The sequence below is a fragment of the Mercenaria mercenaria genome, chromosome 1 (assembly GCF_021730395.1).
Source record: "Mercenaria mercenaria strain notata chromosome 1, MADL_Memer_1, whole genome shotgun sequence".
NCBI lineage: Eukaryota > Metazoa > Mollusca > Bivalvia > Venerida > Veneridae > Mercenaria > Mercenaria mercenaria.
The window spans coordinates 67,546,592-67,564,651 of record NC_069361.1 but is presented as its reverse complement, the minus strand read 5'-3'; the positions used below and the strand labels follow the sequence as shown (position 1 = coordinate 67,564,651).

The 18,060-nt window shown below is 35.4% G+C and overlaps 1 protein-coding gene across 1 annotated transcript; it reads right to left on the bottom strand.

Annotated features, from left to right (window-relative positions):
- Positions 1–993: 993 nt before the first annotated feature.
- Positions 994–9,760, bottom strand: LOC123535196 (uncharacterized). Its single transcript, XM_053550056.1, has 6 exons — positions 9,524–9,760; positions 8,539–8,636; positions 7,919–8,015; positions 6,751–6,926; positions 6,239–6,328; positions 994–5,748 (listed from the first exon to the last, which is right to left on the bottom strand). Coding segments are annotated over exons 1-6 (699 nt in total). The 5' UTR covers positions 9,525–9,760; the 3' UTR covers positions 994–5,511.
- Positions 9,761–18,060: the final 8,300 nt, after the last annotated feature.

Genomic DNA, 18,060 nt, shown 5'->3' with positions numbered 1-18,060 from the left:
TAATTTGTTTTTGTAGTTCAAAATTTCCTTTATTTGATTCGGACAGTTCTGCCTTCAGATTGTCAATGATTTCATACAGATTATTGAATCTTTGACTAAAATCACAATACAAATTTGAACGGTTATATGATATACACGATTTCCTGCTTAATTCATCTTGTAGTTTTAACAGATTATTTCTTTCCATTTTCATGGCACTGATTATTTCATTTGAGTGTTCATAATCCGAACGTAGGTTTTTGAATTTTGACAATAGCTCATTCTGCGAATTCGCGTTATCAATAAGATAGTTATTCTTAGTTGTAAGCACGTTAATTTCCGTGAATTTACACTTCAATTCTGTGCGATTTTCTGCAAGTTCAGCTTTCAAGTTTTCGTTTTTGTCCCGTAATTTTAGGTTCTTGGCATTTAGGTTGAATTTTTCTAGCTTTACTGCTTCTAGCTTACTTTTCATCCTTTCGTTTTCGTGCCGTAATCTGTTCATGTGTTTTATTGTCCCATTATGCTGACGGATTGCCGTGTTTGTTGAATTTTCTTTTAAGTAACTATCCTCGACTCCGTGAAAAGGCAGTGAAATTTCTAGGATCAGTCTCTTTTGAAATGCAATAGATCTCGCGATGTCGCGTTGTTTTGTTTTCTCTGTTTTGACGCAACTGACTTTTGAATTTCTACACACCCGACCGTAGTGTCCTTTCTTTTGACATCTGTTACAAATTGCCATTACTGCACGGCATTCACTAAATGAATGAAATAATCCACATTTCGAACACTTCTTGTTTAGTCCATAATAAACGTTATAAGTATTTCTCCGTCGGTTATCCGTACGACGTGTTTCACTTCGCTGGGGAATATAACTCATCTTGTAGAATAATCCACTCGCTTTTTGTGAAGGTACTGGGAAAGTCAAGTAAACATAGAAGTTCCTTGTACCCGGATTCTCCACCATGTGTGTTGCAGTCAATTCTGGGATGTCGGGTGTATGTAGAACGAACGTTTCTGTGCAATTTTACTATTTTTATTTTATCCACAATAGTTCAAATTAACAAAAGGTATAAATTTATAACAAAATAAGTAGTCAGCTTTTGAACACTGGTTATCCAGTTAATATAATTAGATAAGAAATTTAGTGTCACTTTTAACGTCGGTTAACCGAACTAACAAGAAATTAAACATTAAAGTATAACACGCTTGTTCTGTGGATGTCCACTAACTAACTGTCTTTTCTCCTGGATGCTGCATTATTTCTTATCTTTTCAATTTAAGATCTTCAACCAATGAAATCACAGATTAATATCTTGACAATCAGTATATTCGAATTATGCAAATTATTCTTATACAGTCTTCTTTAGATCTTATCACATTTATGATAGTGATCGAAGGAAGTGGCTAACAATGGAACAAAGACCTTGTTAGAAATTATCTACACTTCGCACTCTTGCATTGCATAACAAATAATCAGCTTAATTATCTACAAATATTACAGAACCTAGCAACTTAAAAGTTTACAGCAGGACAATTTACTTAACAGAAGTAGTGTTCTGATTTCCCTTGTCTCAAACAGGAATGTCTAATACGGTTGTTCCAGCCTCAAATAAAGATTCTCTTGTGAATCTTCTCTTTGGGGTCAACTGGTAGTATGTACCAACGTGCCCCGCACTAATTGTAACAACATGCCCCGACTCCACAACACGTGACAATATCTAAGGTAGACAACTCAGAGAAAGCATGTAACCTCTTGAGATTTTACGATTTTTAGCACAATTCCTTGCTTAGTCCAACAACATTTTTAAAGTTTTATATATATTTCAAGTGTGCACATGAACCAAAAATGTATGAGAAACTCGAAAATTTACTTACGTGGCCCAAAATCTAGCTTTTTGTTCTATTTTTCAAATAACTGTCACCAAGTTAAACAACGCATCCGTAAAAGATGGCGACTTTTAAAACTAACAAACACGCATAATCTGTGACTTTATATGATGCGTCACCACTTCAATATTCGCAATGTAACAACCTACCCCATGTAACAACTATCCCCGGTCTCCCCTACCAGACTTATTCTTGCGTAAGTATCTCAGAATGGAATTTCTTAGCCCGATTGGATATCTGAGGATTTTTTATGGAGAGGGGTTACCAAGGGCTATTAACATATTGTACAAATGGTAAGAGCGTTATAGGAGCTCATGCAAACTTTGTTGGATTTTTATTGTGCGAGCGTAACGAGCAAGAAAAAATGCATATTTTATATCTTTTTTTGCCTAGAACAAAAGACAAATTACCTATGCGAGCGTAGCGAGCGAGAAAAAATAAATAGTTCATATTCTTCACCCAGAACAAAAGATAAATACCTATACGAGCGAGAAAAAAATGCATATTTTGCACTTTTTTTCACCCAGAGCAAAAGATAAGTACCTATGCGAGCGTAGCGAGCGAGAAAAAATGTATATTTTGCACTTTTTTTCACCCAGAACAAAAGACAAATTACCTATGCTCCGGCGATTTTGGGGGGGGGGGGGGGGGCCGCTCCCTGGATCCGCCCTTGGACGCGTTAATGTGCGAGTGTAAAAATAATGGATGAATTGTGGTTTTGCTGTAAACTGTGGCTTTATTGAGCATTTTCACGTTCCTAGAATTCCCCACTTCCATTTTATTTTTTGTGAACTATATGTCCAATAATTCTGCCTACTCATAATATATATATAACTTGCCGCCCGCAGTCCATTCTGTTCCGTCAAGCACACGCTCCGTATGCCACATCTTACAACTGCAATAGTAAATGTCACAGTATAAGGTATGAAGAACAATCAACTGTTATATATGAAACATGCGGTCTACGTACTGAGTGCAAATACGCAAATAGATTTGTTTTCTAATTATTTTGTTTTGGTCTATTTAACAGAACTATGCTCTCCTCTCCGTACCAAAAAGCAGCAGTATCAAATTCTCCGCCAATAATGAGTAAAGGTCAATTTGACTGAAGTACACGATCTATGCGCTGCTACCAATCAGATTGAAAAAGCTATACTGCAATCATTCTTAATTAACTGTAAGTAGGTGATTACTAATGTAATTTACGTAATAAGCAAAAACATAGGATATAAAGAGTTACCAGCCAGGGTCCGGTTATTCGAAACTTTAACTGGCTGTTAAACTGACCTCCGGTTAAATTTTGATTCAAAATACTTGACTTGGTGGGACAATCTAGTATGATGTTTTGATTTTATTGTAAAGATTTTCCAGTGTTCAAAATTCTTACTTCATACATCTGTTTTTCAAAGTCTTCTGAAACGCCGAAAAATAGCCCTAAAAGTTAATCAACCGTTAGCTTAATCGCCTGTTAAGGTTTCAAACAACTGGGCCCTGGTGTATTTTGCAACAATTCTGTAATCTTTCCTGAAGACACGAATACATGAAAGTTCTAAAGACTGCTGATTGCACACACGAGAACAGGAAATATTAAAAGACGTGTCGTTCCTTGTGTGGTAGGGGTAAAGAAGAAAGCAACAAAAATGATGCCGAGTCGCAATTTTAATACCCAGTGCCAACAGCATTAGTTATTTAATGTTCGGGTTCACAATTTCTCAGTGTCTACTTTTAGCAGTAAACACCAAGTCCATCTTTATGATGATCCCTCACTGAAACACACATAATGTCATACTTATACCGGGCTTGCTAGTTATAGACCTATCACATTAAGCAAGGAACCTACAAGTACCAGTTTATAAAGTTATCGTTATGGCCCACTCATGGTGGAACATAGGCCTTCCGCGCAAGACTAAAAGGCGCTCTACTATTGAGTCATCACTGGGATTTTATAGGTATAAGGGTAGTCAGAGAGTAATCCCGATACTAAGGAGAAGAAAAACTTAAGAGAAAAACTTGGGAGGAAGCCTCCATTTCGAAGACTTAACAGATGTTTGTTCACTAACGTTTCGGCCTTGGTCTGCGCCTCGACCGTCAATGCGTATATAGACAGCTACAGTAAATCTATTCATTTAGCAAATACGTTCGTTATATTCACTACATAATCTAAAGATAATATCACGGCACAAGACCCAGGTCTGATAGGATTGTAGGATGGCGATGAAGCAATGATAGGAAAGAAGAATGGCGATGTTAGGAAAGTAGAAGGGAGATGACAGGATAGTAGAATGGCGAGAATAGGATAGTAGAATGGCGATGATAGGGTAGTAAAATGGCGATGACAGGACAGTAGAATGGCGGTGATAGGATAGTAGAATGGCGATGATAGGATAGTAAAATAGCGATGACAGGATAGTAAAATGGCGATGACAGGAGAGTAAAATGACAATGATAGGGTAGTAGAATGGCGATGATAGGATAGTAAAATAGCGTTGACAGGATAGTAGAATGGCGATGATAGGAGAGTAGAATGACAATGACAGGGTAGCAGAGTGGCAATGATAGGATAGTAGAATGACTATGGTAAGGTAAAGAAAAGCGATAGCAGAATGGTACGACAGTTATTGTAGGATGCCAATATTCCTATTTGTTTATTTAAGGAGCTAGGTAGTTCCTTTCATTAAAGATAATACTTGGGAAAGCCAAAAAGTTGTTTTTATTGGAGGCGGTCTTCATTTAAAGGTTAACATAAACTGAAATACTAAATTTGGAAACGGAGCTATCAAGTAGGTCTTTGTTCAATTGGTCTGTCCATGCTCGGAAAGCTTAAAAATGATTTTTTTTTGCGACGGTCAGCTTTATTTACGGTCTAAAATAAAAGTAAAATGTTCACTGTGGGAATGAAACTTGTGGTTTATAGAGGTGATGTATGTTCAGAGTTGGTTTTGCAGCAGAGACCATGCTTGGGACTTGAAGCCAAAACGTGATCTTTATGTACAGATGCAAGTATTTCTCAGTGAGAAATATTCATGCACTTCGTTTTGAATATTACGCATTGAAATTTGCTTGCGATTTATTTTTATGAAATCTGCAAATATTTCAACGGTGGGCATACAAATGTTCAGGTTGAAATCCAGAACACATAGAAAGTTTAAGTACATACAATTTTATCAAGAATCCGGCTTAGCTGTTCAAACAACTGCCAATAAATACCAACAAATGAGCCGTGCCATGGGAAAACCAACATAGTGGGTATGCGACCAGCATGGATCCAGACCAGCCTGCGCATCCGCGCAGTCTGGTCAGGATCCATGCTGTTCGCTAATAGTTTCTCCAATTCCAATAGGCTTTAAAAGCGAACAGCATGGAGCCTGACCAGACTGCGCGGATGCGCAGGCTGGTCTGGATCCATGCTGGTCGCATACCCACTATGTTGGTTTTCTCATGGCACGGCTCAAATATGTAAGTGACTTGATGAATCCTTTTTCATTCATAAACTTTTTAAATGGTGCAATTATCAAATTCTCCATTCGAATGTCTTTTTATCTGTTACAAGTTAAAGAGGCTTGGAAGGTACATGTTAAAGAGTTAACAATATTCTTTTACAGGTAATTCTATTCTATACATAAACATATATCAAGCGCTAAATTACAGTCTTGCATACACTTGTGTGTAAATCTGATTGTCTTCAAAGTTATCCTCGTCCATACATTCGATGTCATTTACATCACTAGAAGACACAAATACAACTAGTGTTCTTGCACCTATACTGATGGCTCCGAAGTGATAATCACAATGTGTTAATATTATGTCTTCTATTGTCGGATCTGGTGGACAACCGAACTCAGCTTCTTCATGGCGTGCTTCAATTTCCCTCTCAATTGCCTGAAATAGTACGAAAATGAAGAAAATAATTTTATAGGTTGGTCAGGTAGGTTGGATGTAGGAAACTGCAATTTGAGAAAACCTCAAAACCTAAATCAATCTTAAATGCATTCCAACTTTCGAAGCCGACAACTGGCTATCGGTGGAACCGACTGGTGCTCCCATTCAGGACTTTATAAAGAAATCGTACGCATTGTGTGGTATAGCTTCTTTTAGAAATGTATTGAAAAGGACTTGATTTTGACGAACTTATGGACGATTTATCGTTCTTGGTTAAATATTACTACTTTTTCTTCTTTATGACAAATTTCTGGAATTACCTTCCTTAGTTGTATTTAGCTATTTTAACATTTACTGCTTAGCTGAAAACAATGTTTACATGCCTGAAAAGACATTTTTGACTTAAATGAACAATTAAGATACGTTTTGAAATAACTTGCTATTACATATTGTTGCTTTTCAGAAATACATTGGAGCTGGTTTATACTACCTTCACACTATCTGTGATTATTTGTGTCATACAATTGGCTATGGCACACGCTGTAGACATAGGTCCTCTACAATGTACCTTGGCTGTTTCCTGAAAAAAAACGCAGATCAGAAAAACCGTCTGACGCGACTAGTACAGAATCATTCAGAAGTATGCATGCCCAAGGCTATCTTATTTATTTTCTAAAAGCAAAAACCAGGAAGCCGAGACACTGTCTAATATACTACAAATTTGCTTGAACCTGCCAGTTTTGTTTTTTACAAGAATGCTGGAGTTATTTAAAAGTATATAAAATTTACTCAAGTGCTAAATAATGATGCTCGCATTTTAATTCATAAGCTCTCTATAAATAAAAACTGAATATTCGCTACGCAAAAACCAATGACATCCCTCAAGTGTTATCGGTATATAACAAAATCCTTTTGGCAAGAGCGTGATTATGTGATTATACACATTCACTTCATGCACGCGACTCCAATGAACTCAAAAGATGTACAATACCCTGAACTCACCGTTTTAGACACAACAGTAGGGTGCATGACAGTATCTAGGCTTGAAAAGTCTACTTGATTTAATGAACTGTAACTGATCTCCACTTCTTTGTTTCCATTGCTACCAGTGCTCGGTAGCACAATGATGACGTCAGCACTTTTACAAGCTTCGCAAAAATTGCTGGTCAGGATCACAGCTAAGGCAATAAAACACATCTTACAATTAATTTAGCAGTTTAAATGTCGATATATATTTAATTGTAAGAAATACAAAATTCAATATAGTAAAAGTAAATTATCTCCATCAGTGACACCGGTTTCAACTTGCAGCATGCAATGGGTGTCATTACAGAACTACGGGTACCAGTTCGAGTCCTATAATGTTTGATCGTTGTATAGAATTAGCATTCCTGCACGTTGTTTCCAGTTTAAACAGTGAGGAACACAAGCATTCAATTTCAGCCAATGATTTCCTGATAAGGGCTTCAAACAACCTCTTGTCGAAAGTCTATGAGGAGGCCGAATTTTAATATGAAAAACCGGTAGAACAAATAAATACGACAAGGCATAAAAATTTGTTTGTTTCCGGTATCCCGACCGACCCTAAATATTTGGCCCGACCCTATAATGTTTTTATGGCCCTGGAGAATGTAATTTATTTTTTCAACTATTTAACAAAAAGTTGCAAAACTGCACTTTCTATGCTTTAAACATGATCAGTGATGTTAGACATCAACTTACTGATGCTCTAGGCATAACTCCCTTATCGGTATTAATAATAATAAAAAAAAATCCCGAAAAGTCTCACTTAATTTCTTTTTTAAAAAATCCGACCTACCCTATTTTTTAGTATGTTACCGGAAACAAAGAATTTCTGGGGGCTAAGCATCCTTTCAAGTTACCCTGGGGTAGTCCAGCAAGGCCGTTTGTACAGTTATTTGACATTGTGATGAACAGTTTTAATAATACGGTCACTGGGAATGAATGGAGTCAGGTTGCAGCAGTAGGCTGGGGAAGCAGTACAAGATCGATCTAACCAAGTAAAATAAAGCAGTCTCTACAACCTTTCACAGACGTGAGAAAAAAAGAAGTCACCTAAAGAGTGGAAACCACAGTTTGAATCCGGGATAAGTGTGCATATTTTTCGCTCTCTAGTACAGAAACCGATTAATGTAAACATTAGGCTTACATGTTAACGTTGGGAATGCACAGTCCTTTAGTTCCATAGCTACACCAGTCAGGTCTTCTTGGGCATCAATGCAGTCACATAATATCAATTCTATTCGCTGGAATAATAAAACAATGCTAAACAGTTTAACTTTCGATAAAAACACAATACAAATTGACTAACTGTAAGAAAATGACACGTCTATTATTATTGTAAACGGTGGCAGGCAAATTCGAGAGAAGATTATGAACATTGTGAACCTACTTATTGGACCTGCATTGGTTGTTCTTTTGATAGAAGACTGCTCAATCGAAGTAACTAGTTTAAAGTTCATGTTGTACACTCCGAGATGATGTTCTCTTGTGTTCCTTCCCCCTGTATGACTGTGTCTGCTTGCTATATCCTGTGTTTTTGTTATGCATTTTTTTAAATCCATGTACCTATTATTTTGCATACGTGTACACGGTCTGTATGCACTTATTTATTTCCCACATGAATTGTTGTATGGGTGCTGGATCAAACCACACCGGCGTCTCATCACAAAGATGGGTAATTGCGTTCTTTGAATGTGTTTGTTCCAGTTGCATACACTTGTCTTTGTTGTTGGTGTACAACATTAAAATGATAATAAAAATACTGACCTGTCCTTGAGTGATGTCGCAAGAAGCCAGCATCGGTAACAAATGATAGGCTGTGGGTGACGCCGCCTTCGTCACGAGAATCCTTAGAAAATCAGGCACTTGAATAAATAAAATAACGTTAATACAACTCAGAAAAAAACAACAACATAGAAACGAAATTAAATGGTAACTTAAATCAATACATTTAAGGCATAAAATGTGTTTGTTTATGTAAGTACACATATACTCGTTCCTCGTTTTTTTTATGTTCTTTTTTCCCCCCAAATGTAGTACATGTTACTGCAATTTAATTGCATCTTTTTTTACTCTTACATCTATCTATACATTGCCACTAGGTTTGTTTATGTAAGTACATGTACTTGTCTTTTATACATATTTCAACTCTCTTTTTTTCTTTCCTTTTTTGTAGCTGTAATATTGTTAACTTATTATTTACCACACATGTACTTAATTAGTTGTCATTGTAAATTAAATATGTAAATATTTGCATAAGGGAAGACCCGTTACTAACGTTGCGATAACTTGCGGGTCGACCCTTCTGCCTATTATATGTACAGTTATCTGTTTTTATATGTATATATTGGTAATAAAATATGTTTAAACAAAAAGCTCATGATAAGATACTGTATTCGTATTTTGACGGGTCTTCCGCCATTTTGTCACGTGATGTAAACAAAATAAAAAGGCCGTAGATAATACATGCTTTTACAAACTACAGCCTTGCTTATAAAAGTTAAACCGGTAAATTGAATATTGTTATTTAAGAATCTTTCAATCCAGCTAAAAAGTTATTTTTGACGTGGACCAACAAGAAACTCAAAATCTGTCATAGATAATATTATGACAAACATTTTAGATCTAGATCTAGATCTATTTAAATATTGGTATTCTTAAAATACTTCAAATTAAATATGTTATTATTAATTTTCATAAATAACGTAAATACAATTTACATTTCATGTATAAATTCGTTAAATAAACTTACTTGTTAGTTGTGCATAAATCTGTCCTGTCAGTGTGTACTAGGTTATTCACTCGTGTCAAGTTCAATATTTAGGATGTTGGACTTTTACACATAATGTTTACTCCCTTTAAGTTTAAGTTTAAACAAACCATTAATAGCATTATCCTACATTCGCGTCTGGGGATGTCGGTCTGACACACGATAAAATGATCTTGGATGAGCAATATAATACTATATAGAAATATTAATTGTGTTAAATACCACCCAACTTTCGTTCAGAAATTCGTTACCGAGGCCAGTCTTCGTGTTACCGTCATCCTTAGACGTGATCTTTGAATTACATATAATAGAGGATATTACATGAGTGTCTTTTCATATTGAATTTAATAAATTCAATGTGGAAAGTCACAAATGTAATATTCTTTTTATCACATGTTAGCTTTTCCTGTTGAAAACTCATACATTCTACTTTCTTTTACTGTATAAACAAGTCAATTTGACCAACGTCTCCAACGCTATAAATGACGTCGACGTCAAATCTTTATTACACTTTAGTAGTGCATCATCATTTTTATTTAATGGCTTTATTACACTCCCGCGAACTTATTTACTATTAAAAATGCCTTGATTAGAAAGCACCGAAGAATAGCCGTGCAGCATACTATGCATGATGGAGGGTTTGGGTGGGTTCCAGGCATGTAGTGGAGGGAGTGGAATTCCGTTGTAGAGTGTCAATATCAAAATGTTTCAGTAAAAATTATCAAAGAAATAGTTGAAAAAGAAAATCTTTGTCAAAGTTGACTGTTGTCACTATTATAGTAATTTACTGTTTCTGAGAGAAATTCATCAAGTAAACCTACAAAAGTCCCTCAATAAATGTTTGAAGCAAAATTGGGTGGAGTTCTTCATCAAAGTTTTATACTAAACTTTCTTGACCACCGTCACTATAAAGAGTGTTCAGAAACAATGTAGAATTATATTATGTTAGGAAGTCATATATGTCGCTAACAAGTTTTTGGTTACCGTTGTAGTTTCGACTTTTCACAGTGGTAGAGTCGTCTGCTTAAATTTATTTAATTTAGTAATTTGCTACGATGCCATAATCACAAACGACCACGAAGCTCATTATTTGAGTGATATGGTTATTCGACAGAGGATAATAATAGGTATGGCTGGATAGGGATATGATTCATTCAATTATCATTCTGTTACCATCCTGTCTCCTCGTACTATCCTAACATCTCGCTTTGATTATTGAGCGATTGGCAACGTTTCGGCATTCGGTAGTCTTATCTGTTCTTCAAGACATGGAAGTCGGCTGCCGCGGTGAAAATATTTAATATATAGAAATTAATAAAAATTGTTTTTGGCGATTTTATGTATAAGGAAGCTATATCCGATATTCTGAAGTTTAAAGTGGCCTTTAGATGATTCTTTCAGTAGAGCTAAAATGATGCAATGGGTGTCAGAAAATTAAGACAAGATGTTGCGATGTATAAGATATGTTAATCAGTATAAATTTATATCAATATATCATAAAAAAAATTCTTTCCATAAAAAGACATAAACACAACACAGCCAATTTTCCGTTTAAAATCACCAAAACCATTCTTCGTCGCTCGAACTTTCATCATCTACTTCCGGTCTCTGTTTCCATTGGCCCCACGAGAAATAGTCAACGCGGAGATCCGACTCGGCATAATCTTTCACCATCCGACCGAGGGAGATTCTTTTTCGTGCCCAGTGTAGATAGCACTTCCGGTTACAGCAGGTGTTTGAAAAAGTGTTGGCCATACTCAACAGACGGCGCTGTAAAAGCTTCTTGTAAAGTGGTTGTATTGATCGTCCATTTCTTTCAATTGGAATGGGAGGTTTACTTTGTCCAAGTTTACATACGCATGATGCTGGACATGGGAGGATTCTTGGAATGGAGTTGAGGTAATTGTATGCTATATCGTGATTAAATGCGTCATTATCAGAGCTTGAGGAATCTGAGCTTGAATCTGTGCTTGAACAAGAACACGAGTTAGAATCAGAGCTCGAGTCTGAGCTCGAAGAGCTTGAATTACAGCTAGAGTCTGAACTCGAAGAGCTTGAATCATTGTCAGTACTCGAGCTTGTGTCAGAGGAAATGAGCCTGTCATATTCACCTGAAAATGACCTTTTTAATCTCTTTTTCCTTTGACTGTTTTCTTCTTCGGAATATTTTCTTTTCTCACCACTTGCCAAGTTATTTGAAGGACTCCGTTTAGCTGAAGACAAAAAGAGTTTTCAAAAAGTTATTAACGGGAAAACAGTGAAAATCCACGAAGACCGACATGTATATCTGCTACAGGTAAGATACATTGATATTGCCAGGAAGTTATTCCATACAAAAGACATGCATGTTTTCGTATTCTTTTGCGAAAGTTGTCTCTTTTTTATATTCTAAAAATCTTAACATTCTATCATTTCTCTTTCATGTAGAAATGGAATAAAAATTCAAATATTTAATTATCTACCTTCGTGTTTGTTGTATTTGATTTTCTTCTTTCTCCGCTGTGTTAAGTCGTTCCCCCCAAGTTCCGTGTCGGATTCATACCCGGAACTTCTTGTTCCATTGCTGATGTTAACTTCTATGTCTTCAGTTTCGAACCTTCTCTTGGTTCCCTTAAGAGATGTGTCTGTAAAATAATTTCGCGCTTTATACGTGTCGGTATTACAACTGTGATCAGACCAACTTTAAATGTCAATTACTTATTAAGTTAAAATTTTACGATTTGCAATGGCATACACGAAATTCGCTATAAAAAACGAATTAAGACATGCCATGAGAAAACCAACATAGTGGCTTTGCGATCAGCATGGATCCACACCACCCTGCACATCCGCGCAGTTTGGTCAGGATCCATGCTGTTCGCTAACAGTTTCTCTAATTGCAATAGGCTTTGAAAGCGAACAGCATGGATCCTGACCAGACTGCGCGGATGCGCAGGCTGCTCTGGATCCATGCTGGTCGCAAAGCCATTATGTTGGTTTCCTCATGGAGCGGCTCAATTAGCAATTTTCTCATTAAGCCCAATATTGTAGATAATGTGTTTAAAATACACGTAAAGGTCAGAGACCACCAATTCAAAAAAGTACTGGGAACTTACTGGGAATGAGGTAAGAGTATACCTGGGAATAAGGTAGCATCTGTGCGTTCTGATTGGTCAGTCATGTAAACAAAGCCAAGAAGTGATTATTTTTTTCAAAATAGAATATTTTTACTGCATTTACAGTATTTCATTATACATTTTGACAAAATTTGCTACATTTTATGTGTACTGAAAAAAAGTTTCATCAAATGAATTTCTCCCGCCATGACAACGATGTAAACAGGGGGTCATCTCATTCACACGAAAATTACTTAAATAAAGTATCACTATTCATATGTATTTCGTCCGATATTTTGGTGGAACTAAGATAGTTCTTGAAAAAAATGTGATTGGATATACATGTTTCGATATATGGAAGGCCGTACACGCCATAATGTTATAATGGAAGTCTATGGGAAAACAATTAGTGTTCTCTACCCTATAATCTTAAATAAGAAGTCAGAATAAATTAAGAAAATTGAAATAAAAGTGCTTACCAAGGTCATAAAAGCTGTCCTGTTGATTGTTACTCGAGTTATCAAATGAGCATTCCGCGTCTGTAGGTAAGGATGACAGATCAAGCACGAATTCATCTGGATCAGGGTCTGTAGAGTCTGTAGTGTCCGTGACAATAACGGTGTAATGTCCGCTACTGAAATATGAATCCAAAATGTGGGATCTCTCTGTCACATCATAGCTATGTATTTTTTTATCCGAGTCAATTTTAGTGTATATCTCGATATTACTCAACTATGTTTGTAAAAGATTATCTACTTTAAAAAATATTTTAAACTTAGAAAAGCAGGAACATTTTATTGCATATAAATAGCATATTTTATGAATGCTGAAAATAATGTAGACTTAGCTGACAAGCTTTAATGGCTAAATACATTAAGATGTAAATAATAATGATAACAACAACAACAACAATAATAATAGTAGTAGTAATAATAATAATAATAATAATAATAATAATAATAATAATAATAAAAATAGATCTAATAATTTTATTGCATTTATAAACTTTTCCAAACTAAATTTTCAGCGAAAAATGCTTTTCACGAATGTTAGAACAGTGACTGCAAAATTTCTAAATGTTTTGTCTTATGGTTTATGAGTTGTGGTTGAAAGTCACTCTGAATTATTATAACTGTCTTTGAAAAATTTCTTAAAATTAAGATATATTTACCTCGCTTGCGCAGATGCAATTTCTGGTGATTCGCTGATAGAATTCTGCATTACTTCTGTGATAAATTAATTTTTATCATATCGCTTTGAAATGTGGCTGTTGTCTTCTTTAATGTCGCTGTTTCTATTGACGTTGTCAAAGACGTTATTATGACGTATATAGACGTCAACGTTGGAACTATGTTGCTGTAAATTTTACGTATTTTGTACCAACATTTTTATTGTCAAACGAAATAAGAAAACCAATCATCATATATTATCAATTTTTTTTTTCAGGGGTAAATCTTTATTTAGAAAAATTCAATTCATATGTTACAAACAAGCTCTATGGCTTTTTCAATACTACACTAACAATCACCACTTACTACAAAGTATATCTTCTGACAAGAAAGCGTTAAAATCGATCTATAGAAATAGCTATGATACATTAATAACAATTTAACAATTTCATGTAGATATTACTGTTCGATTACACTACCGATAATAAAAAAGTTGTTATTTTACCCCACTTTATACATTTCCAGTCAATTACCTACATTTCAGTTCTAAGTTAATCTAATTCTGAATGTTGCATATTGCATAATCATTTTTAATATGAGTTCTAATAATGTTTAAAATGTTTTTCAAAAACATCAGCTACTAGAGAACAACATAACCAACTTATCCACAAGATATATAATTATTCATGTAAAAAAATTCTTCTCCACACTATTAACTTTGTTCTTGAATAGGAATTCAAATTAAAGAATTAACTATCGAGCAAGGCGTCAGTATACCACTTTCACTGGCTTAGAAGATCTACAAGAGTCCATCCCTTTTGTTTATCTTCTCTACATGTTTTATCAATTATTGCGGTAGCAAGTTTAAAGCTTGCCTTAAGTCCATGTAAAGATGGTATAACATCCCTTCTTTTACAGAGAAATATGTATCTTTTAATTTCTAAGCACAACACATTATAATTATATACAGTTTTTCCTGGATAACCCAAGATAAAAGATTTACAATTAGTAAAAAACATATTATCATAAGTTTTGGCAAGTTTTTCAATTTCTGTGATCAAGTGTTTTACATGACCACATTCCCAAAATAAATGAACTAAAGTTTCTTTTTCACTTTTACAAAATGTGCAATATTCAGTTATAGTCTTGTTCATTTTGAATAACAAAACATTTGTACCTAATATTCTATGAGAAATTCTAGTTTGTAGCCACTGTAAATACGTATCCTTACATATCATATAAATCCAGCTATATATGTGTTTCCATTCAGCAGTATCAATATCAAAGATATTACACCATTTTTCTTGAGTCGTTGGATTGTCAGGGTTTTTTATAAAAATTCTGTACATTTGTTTTATTCCTTTATCTGTACTTAAAATAGGCTTCATAAAAAAAGGTATGAATGGGAATACATGGTCCATATCCGACATTTTATCAAGTAAACGAATAGATTTAAAAGCTTGTAAGATTGCTCTTTTAATTCCTTCATATGTAAGAAAATTTATTTTCAAATCTGAAGTTCTCTCTAGTTCTTGTTGGTCAATAAACATCCCATTTTTGTTCATAATATCTTTCACATATTAATCTAATACCTTTATCATACCATAACTTAAAGAATATAGGTTTTCTATCAATAAGAATAAAGTGATTATAGTATAATGGCATTTCAAGAAAATTATCCACCGTAACTATCTCAGATTTTTCAATCAATTCAGAAAACGCACGCAATACATCTTTCCAAAAGCAATTTTTAACATTGTTGACCATTATGTCTATGTATCCCTTTCCACAATTGCATAGTTTTTCCAAATTCAGTGAATTACTCGTAAGACAGTAGCATTTGTTATTTGTACCCTTTAACATCCTTTTAAGCCAGCTAAGTTTTAAACTTTTCATGTATGCGTACACGTCAACCATTTTTAAACCGCCTTCTGCATATTCCTTTACTGCAACTGAGTTTTTAATTTTTGCCGGCCCTTGCCAAACAAAGTCCAAAAACAGTTTATTTATTTCCTGTAAAGTTTGTGTTTCGGAATTCGGTAAAGACATAAAAAGATGTGTCAGCAAAGGTAAAAGAAGAGATTTTACAACAGAAATCCGTCCAATCGGTGTAAGGTTTCTTTTGTTCCAGTACGAAATTACGTTTCTTATTTTATCAACTTTTTCTTTAAAATTTATATCGCACATGGTTTTAAGGTCAGTATGAAATGTTAAACCAAGCAGTTTAAATGATTTTGTACCCCAGTTTAGTCATATATTATCAAATTATCATTATATTTCTGCAATTACTTTTATCAGTATTTAATGTAAATCGCGACGTTTCACGAATGAAGACAATATTGACGCCAACGTCTTCACGTCATGATAACGTTCTATGATTACGTCAATAAACGGAGGGGTTTATAGGAAAAGCAGCCACGCTTAACTGACAAAAATTCAATCAGTGAAATCTGAAGTAGCGGAGTAAGCATAAATTGAATTTCAAGCAAAATGTGTACTTTGAGAAAAAACGTTAGGTAAGTTATTTACTTATTCGCAAGTCTATATTATCGAAAACCATACCTAAATATACGTTGATTTGAGAAGAGCTTGGTTACAGGCGCGCAGTGCCGACGGAGCCGTGAATACTTTTCAATGAGCAAATGAAGGTTTTCCGGTGACTAATGTTCACATCACCATGAACACTACTCGGTGACAAGTGTTCGCAGCACCATAAACTATGAGCCTTGTTCAGTGAACATTACTCGGTGACAAGTGTTCCTAGCACCATTAACACTACTCCGTTAGCATTATTCAGTGAACACTATTCGGTGACAGGTGTTCGCAGCACCATTTACACTGCTCCTCGAGCATTGTCCAATCAACAATACATGGTGACTAGTGTTCGCAGCAAAATTAACACTACTCCGTAAGTATTGTTCAGCGAGCAAAATTTGTTGACAACTGTTCGCAACACAATTAACACTACTCCTTGAGTATTGTCCAGTCAACAATACATGGTGACTAGTGTTCGCAGCAGAATTAACACTACTCCGTGAGTATTTTTCAGTGAACACTTCACGGTGACTAGTATTCGCAGCACCATTAACACTACTCCGTGAGTATTGTTCAGTGAACACTTCATGGTGATTAGTGTCCGCAGCACCATTGACACTACTCCGTGAGCATTGTTTAGTGAACAGTACTCGCTAACAAGTGTTCGCAACACCATTGACACACAGCATTTTTCAGTGGACACTGCTCGTTGACAAGTGTTCGCAGCACGATTGACACTTCTTTAGGAGCATTTTCAGTGAACAGTACATGGTGACTAGCGTTCGCAGCATCATTAACACTACACCGTGAGCATTGTTTAGTGAGCTCGTGGAGTATTGGTCGCAGCACCATTCACACTACCTCCTGAGCATTGTTCAGTTAGCACTACTTGGTGACTAATGTTCGCAACACCATTGACGATACAACTCCGTGAGTATTATTCATTGAACACTACCACTACTGCGTGAGCATTGTTGAGTGAAGACTACTCGGTGACAAGTGTTCACAGTACCATTAATAATACTCAGTGAGCAAAGTGTTAACAACAAAGTTATTTCTTCTCAGTGAGCACTGCTCAATGCTTAGTGTTCACAGCACTATCAAAACTGATTAGTGAGCAAGATTTAGTGAACACTACTCAGTGATCAAGGTTCATTTAACACTACTCAATGAATAGTATTCACCACACTATCAGCACTAATCTGTGAGCAATATTTAGTTATCACAGTACCTTCATCACTATTCAGTGAGCTATGTCAGTGAACAAGAGCCGTAAGCATTAATTTGTTGGCAATGTTCAGTGAGCACGTTTTAGTGACCTAATTTTTATATGTCGTACTCAGAGCTGAGAAAACTCTACGCTGATCGCTGCAGTGGCCAGGGAAAAATTGTCAACCCAGCACACTTTGAGTCCTGACCTCGGAACACACGAAAAGGAACTTACAGTTCAAAATAAGGTGACCGAGCGACTACATACACGCATCACAGGGCCATTCTCTGGCGAAAAGGGGCGATGGTTGTTTGTCAACCTACCGTATTCCATTTCAGATAGATCATCAGTGAACAATAAATGTACTGAGACAAGAGGGTTTGTGACTGGTTTATATTATAAAAAAATCTTACTTCTGCAGCAGTAAAGAGTAAATCTGTTTTCAATTTTGAAATTAACAACCGAATTCTTACATTATTGGCAAATATGGTGCTGATTTTACTTTTTTAA

Excerpts from the sequence above, each read along its gene's own strand:
- LOC123535196 (XM_053550056.1), bottom strand. Across the intron at positions 8,016-8,538 it reads GCGACATCACTCAAGGACAG|CGAATAGAATTGATATTATG; the intron begins GTCAGTATTTTT and ends TTATTATTCCAG. Across the intron at positions 5,749-6,238 it reads TAATCACAGATAGTGTGAAG|GCAATTGAGAGGGAAATTGA; the intron begins GTAGTATAAACC and ends GTACTATTTCAG.